General features: G+C 65.5%; 1 protein-coding gene across 1 annotated transcript in view; it reads right to left on the bottom strand.

The window, feature by feature from the left end:
- CYP46A1 (cytochrome P450 family 46 subfamily A member 1) overlaps positions 1 to 4,670 on the bottom strand; it is a 24,634-nt gene continuing 19,964 nt past the window's right edge. Inside the window, exons 12-15 of the mRNA XM_084899097.1 lie at positions 3,958 to 4,068; positions 1,786 to 1,874; positions 1,113 to 1,179; positions 1 to 736 (exon numbers count right to left, since the gene is read on the bottom strand). Coding sequence (XP_084755223.1) covers positions 566 to 736; positions 1,113 to 1,179; positions 1,786 to 1,874; positions 3,958 to 4,068 — 438 coding nt within the window. The 3' untranslated portion in view covers positions 1 to 565. The remainder of the gene's footprint in view (positions 737 to 1,112; positions 1,180 to 1,785; positions 1,875 to 3,957; positions 4,069 to 4,670) is intronic.

Below are 4,670 nucleotides of genomic sequence, written 5' to 3'. Positions count from 1 at the left end.
TTCATGCAGTCAACACATTTATTGAGCGTCGGCTCTGCGCCAGGCCCCCGGCGGGCACGGGGGCCTCAGAGACGGATCACACGCGGACCCGGCGCCGGAGGCGCGCACGGCCTGGCAGGGTGGCCGGTCACGTCGAAGGGCACTCAGGAAACAGTGGTCAGTGTGGTGTTAGAGGTAGCACAGTGACCAAGGAAGCACGGAGGAGGGGCCCCTGGCCCCTGGAGGAGGTGACACCTGAGGAGGGCTTCAGGGAGTGAGCAGGAGTTAGGGCGTCTGGCAGAGGGCGTGGCCTGTGCAGAGGGGCGGGGGTGGGATGGGGGGGCGATGATGGCACAGCTGGGGGCAGCTGGGAGTGAGGCAGGGGCTGGCCCAGGAGGGGCAGTGGTTAGCAGTGGACAGGGAGCTCTGAGGGGCGTGAAGCAGGAGGCAGTGGGCAGAAGGCCCTCTGGGAGCCGGCGTGGAGGCCCCCGAGGAGGAGGGCAGGGGGCAGGGCGGGCGGCGGTGGGTTGTGGAGGAGGGTGGGGGCGGCCCCTGCCCCAGGAGTCCAAGTCTGCCCCAGGCACCCTCAGCAGGGCGGGGGCGGGGGCGCGGGCTGCCAGCCCCGGGGCTGCAGGGTGCAGAGCACGGGGTCCAGCGGCTTGAGCGTGGCCTGCTCCTGCACCCCGAACCGCTGCCCGGGCACCAGCCGGAACTCCAGCCTCTGCAGCAGCTTGGCCATCACCACCTTCACCTCCATCTGCACGTGGGGGGGGAGAGCGGAGTCAGCGAGCACACAGGCCGTGGCCCCTGGTCCCCAGCCCCCCGCCGGGGCCGCCCGGGGCAGGGCTCCCACCGTGTCCTGGCCCAGATCAAGACCCTAGCCCAGTGGTCGGCAAACTGCGGCTCTCCAGCCACATGCGGCTCTTTGGCCTCTTGACTTTTTAGCAAAGGCCAGCTTAGGAGTCCCCTAATTAAGTTAATAACAACGTACCTACCTATCTAGTTTAAGTTTTAAAAACGTGGCTCTCAAAAGAAATTTCAATCGTTGTTCTGTTGATATTTGGCTCTGGTGACTAACGAGTTTGCTGACCACTGGCCTAGCCCCGCAGCCCCTCCTCGGCGCTGCCTCCTACCTGAGCAAACTGCTGCCCGATGCAGGAGCGCGGGCCCAGCGAGAAGGGGAAGTAGGTGAACCGCGGCCTGTGGGGAGGGAGGCGTCAGGGGACAGTGCTGTGATGGGCGGGGGCGGGTTGGCACCCACTGGACCCGGTCGCTGCCTCTGCTGCGCCCGGCCCGGCCTTTTCTCCCCTGTCCCCCTCTGAGCCTCCGAAGGAGCTGGCGTTACCCCGCTTCACAGAGGGAGGCGCGGAGGCTCAGAGAGGCAGAGCAGCCCGCCCGAGGCCCTGGTCACACGTCCAGCTCTGGCAGCCTGGGTCTGGACTCAGGGGTCCAGCACTTATGCCTATTCACTGCCACACCACCTCCAGAGGGAGCCGGCGGTGTGCCCATCTCTCAGATAGGAACATCAAGGCCCACGGAGGTGCAGTCACTTGCCCAAGGGCCTCCCAGTATAAGGGGCTGGTTATAAGCATGGGCTTTAGAACCAGTCTGAGCGGGGCTCACACCCCAGCTCTGCCACGTACAGGCTAGCCACCCTCAGGCTCCCCTCTCCGAGCCGGGATTTCCTCCCTGTGAGAGGGGGCGCGATGGGGTCACGCTCCCTCCTGTGGGCCTGGGGGGCTGCTGGGCTCGGGGGCAGGGCAGCTCAGGCCAGAGCCCCTCACGGACAGCTCAAGGGACGCTTACTTGGGTGCTTTGGGGCCAAAGCGGTCTGGGTTGAAGGTCAGCGGGTCCTCAAAGTACGTGTCCATCCGGCCCATGACATAGGTGCTGAACTGCGGGCGGAGGGCGCGCTGGTCTCTGGTTCCAAGAATCAGCGCACCTCCCCCACCTGCCACGGCCGCCCGATGGGGTGGTTGGGAGCAGAGTACCCCCCAAACCCCACTCCTGCTCTCCTCCACCCATCCATCCCTCCACACCCCCCCCCAATCTGGGCCACTGTGGGCCCCACTGGCCCCTGGGGGGTACTGACTCTGACCCGTTTTACAGGGGAGGACACTGAGGCTCAGAGGGATTCACGATTTGCCTGAAGTCACCTGGCCAGTAAGTGGCCGCACTGAGGTTCACACTCAGGTCGGCCTCGAGGCCCCTCCCCCCCTCCTGAGCGCCGGTGGGATTCCAGGTGTCTCTGCAGCACCAGGCTTGCCTGGGGTGGAGCTCAGGCCCCCCCCCCCCGCCCCCCCCCCGCCTCCCGCCTGTCTTCACGGGGCCCCACATCTCCCCGATGCCCTGTGCCCTGCCCCCAGGGCCATGCATGCCCCCACAACCGGCCCGGCTGCCAGCCGCGGCCTCTGGACCCTGCCCAGAGCCCCCCTCAGCCGCTCCGCCCTGCTTTGTCTCAGCCGCTCTGTCTCAGCCGCTCTGCCCTGCTCTGTCTCCCGGATGGAGGAGGGCCTGGGACTGAGCTCTGGAAAGTGCAGGGAGCGTCAGGCAGGGAGGGTCTCAGGTCAGCAGAGGGCGCGGACTCTGGGCCAGGGCTTGTGGCCCAACAAGTGATGTTCGCTATCCTTTCCAGCCCTGTCTTACAAGGTGGCACTGAGGCCCGGGGACCCAGGGTCCCGCCTGAGGGGACCCAGCTGGGTGCAGGGCTGGGGGTGGAGCCCACATCTGCTCACTGAGGCCCACAGGGTGCACCCCTGGACTGAGGGCCAGCCACAGGCCCCACCCTGCCCGGTGTGAGGGCCTGCTGAAGAGATGGTCACTAAGGCAGATAAACAGAAAAAGGAAACACACACACACACATGCATACACTCACACTCACACACACACACACGGATGAAGCTTTGATATGTGCTGAGAAGGCGTGGCCCAGCCCTGGGGAAGGGGTGCTCAGTGGATAGGGCTGGATTCAGGGGATTCTCCATAAAAATAACTAAAAATAAAACTGGGTCCCCTTATGGGCTGGCGTGTGTCCCCCTAAAATTCATATCCTGAAGTCCTCCCTCAGGATGTGACTGTGTTTGGAGGACAAAGTTACTCTGAGGTCCTTAGGTGCCCCTAGTCCAATGTGACTGTCCTTACAGGAAGAGGAGATGGACACACACACACACACACACACACACACACAGGAGAGGCCGAGTGAGGCCACCCACAAGCCAAGGAGTCAGGCTCAGAGACCCGCCCTCCCGGCACCTTGCTCTCTGACCTCCAGTCCCGGACAGGTGGGACAGTGGTGTCTGCTGTGTGGGCCCGGCTGAGGTGCAGATTAGGCAGCCCCAGCTGACGGACAGGCCTCCCTACCTCACGCCACACACAGAGTCAAGTCCGTGTAGATAAGAACCTCACTTTCAAAAGGAAAATGTAAACTCAGAAGACAGCCCCAGCCGGTGTGGCTCCGTGGCTAGAGCGTTGGCCTGCAGACTGAAGGGTCCTGGGTTCGATTCCGGTCAAGGGCACATGCCTCGGTTGCAGGCTCCTCTCCAGCCCTGGAGGCAGCCGATCGATGAGTTTCCCTCACATCGATCCCTCTGGCTGTCTCCCCCCCCCCCCCCCCCTCTCTCGCACTCTCTCTAAAACGCACGGGAAGAACACCCTCGGAGGAAGCCAATAAATAACCAAATGAACTTAGACGGGGATGTCAGGGAGTGTGCGAGCTCAGGGCAGGGCAGGGTTTCTTTCTGACACAAGACGAATCGCCTCTCTGCGCCTCAGCGCCCCAGGCCGGGCATGGGCACCCCGTCCAGACCCTCCCCCGGGATCCAGACGGGACAGGTGGAGGGGAGAACAGCCTCACGGGGTTACGGTGAGACCGGATAGAGCACCCGGGGCAGCCAGTGAGGAGAACGGGGCCACAGGCCCCCCCGCCTCAGGGGCGCCCACACGGCCACCGCGGGGCGGGCGCAGGCGGGCCCCACGCACCAGGAGCGGGGTGTTGCCGGGGACTCGGACCCCGTCAATCAGGGTCTCCTCCTCCAGCAGCCGGAAGGTGCCCCACGCCGGCGGGTACAGCCTCAGCGACTCTTTGAGGACCTGCAAGCCACACCGGGGACGTGAGAGGAACGGGGAGACCCGGGCGCACGGCCAGCCCCATCTCCGCTCCCACCCCCGGCACTGACGGTCCCCCCCACCCCCCCCGGACCGGGTCCCCGCCCCTGCAGAGTGAACGTCCCCTTTGTGTTCAACCCTCACCCAACGAAGGGGAAACCGAGGCCCAGAGGAGAAGGGGCTTTGGCAGAGCCATAGCAGCGGAGCTCGGACCCGGAGCCAGACCTCCCTCTGCACTGAGTCCCCACCGCTGAGGCCCCTGCTGCGCTGTCTCCCAGGGGAGGGGGCTGGGCCTGTGGCTCTCTGGCCTAGTGGGGAGGTGCAAACACAGCTCCAGGCGGGGGCGCTGTTTCCACCTTGGCTGCCTCCTGGGTTACCTGCGGAGCCTCCCCCGCTGCCCGGGGCCACAGCGACTGCGGTGTCCTCGTCCAGGAGCGGCCCGGGCGGGGGCTGTTAGTCTCCCGGGGCACCCGTGAGCAGGTCAGAGAACCCCATTCTGATGGGTTAGAGCAGCTGCAGGCCTAAACCCACAGTCCCCGCATCTGCCCCGGAGCGCCTGCCCCTCTTCCCCCACCCCCGTCCCCCCA

This window comes from Pipistrellus hanaki (assembly GCF_964339955.1).
Source record: "Pipistrellus hanaki genome assembly, chromosome: 1".
NCBI lineage: Eukaryota > Metazoa > Chordata > Mammalia > Chiroptera > Vespertilionidae > Pipistrellus > Pipistrellus hanaki.
Note: the sequence above shows the minus strand (reverse complement) of the source record. Positions and strands in the feature narration are given on the sequence as shown.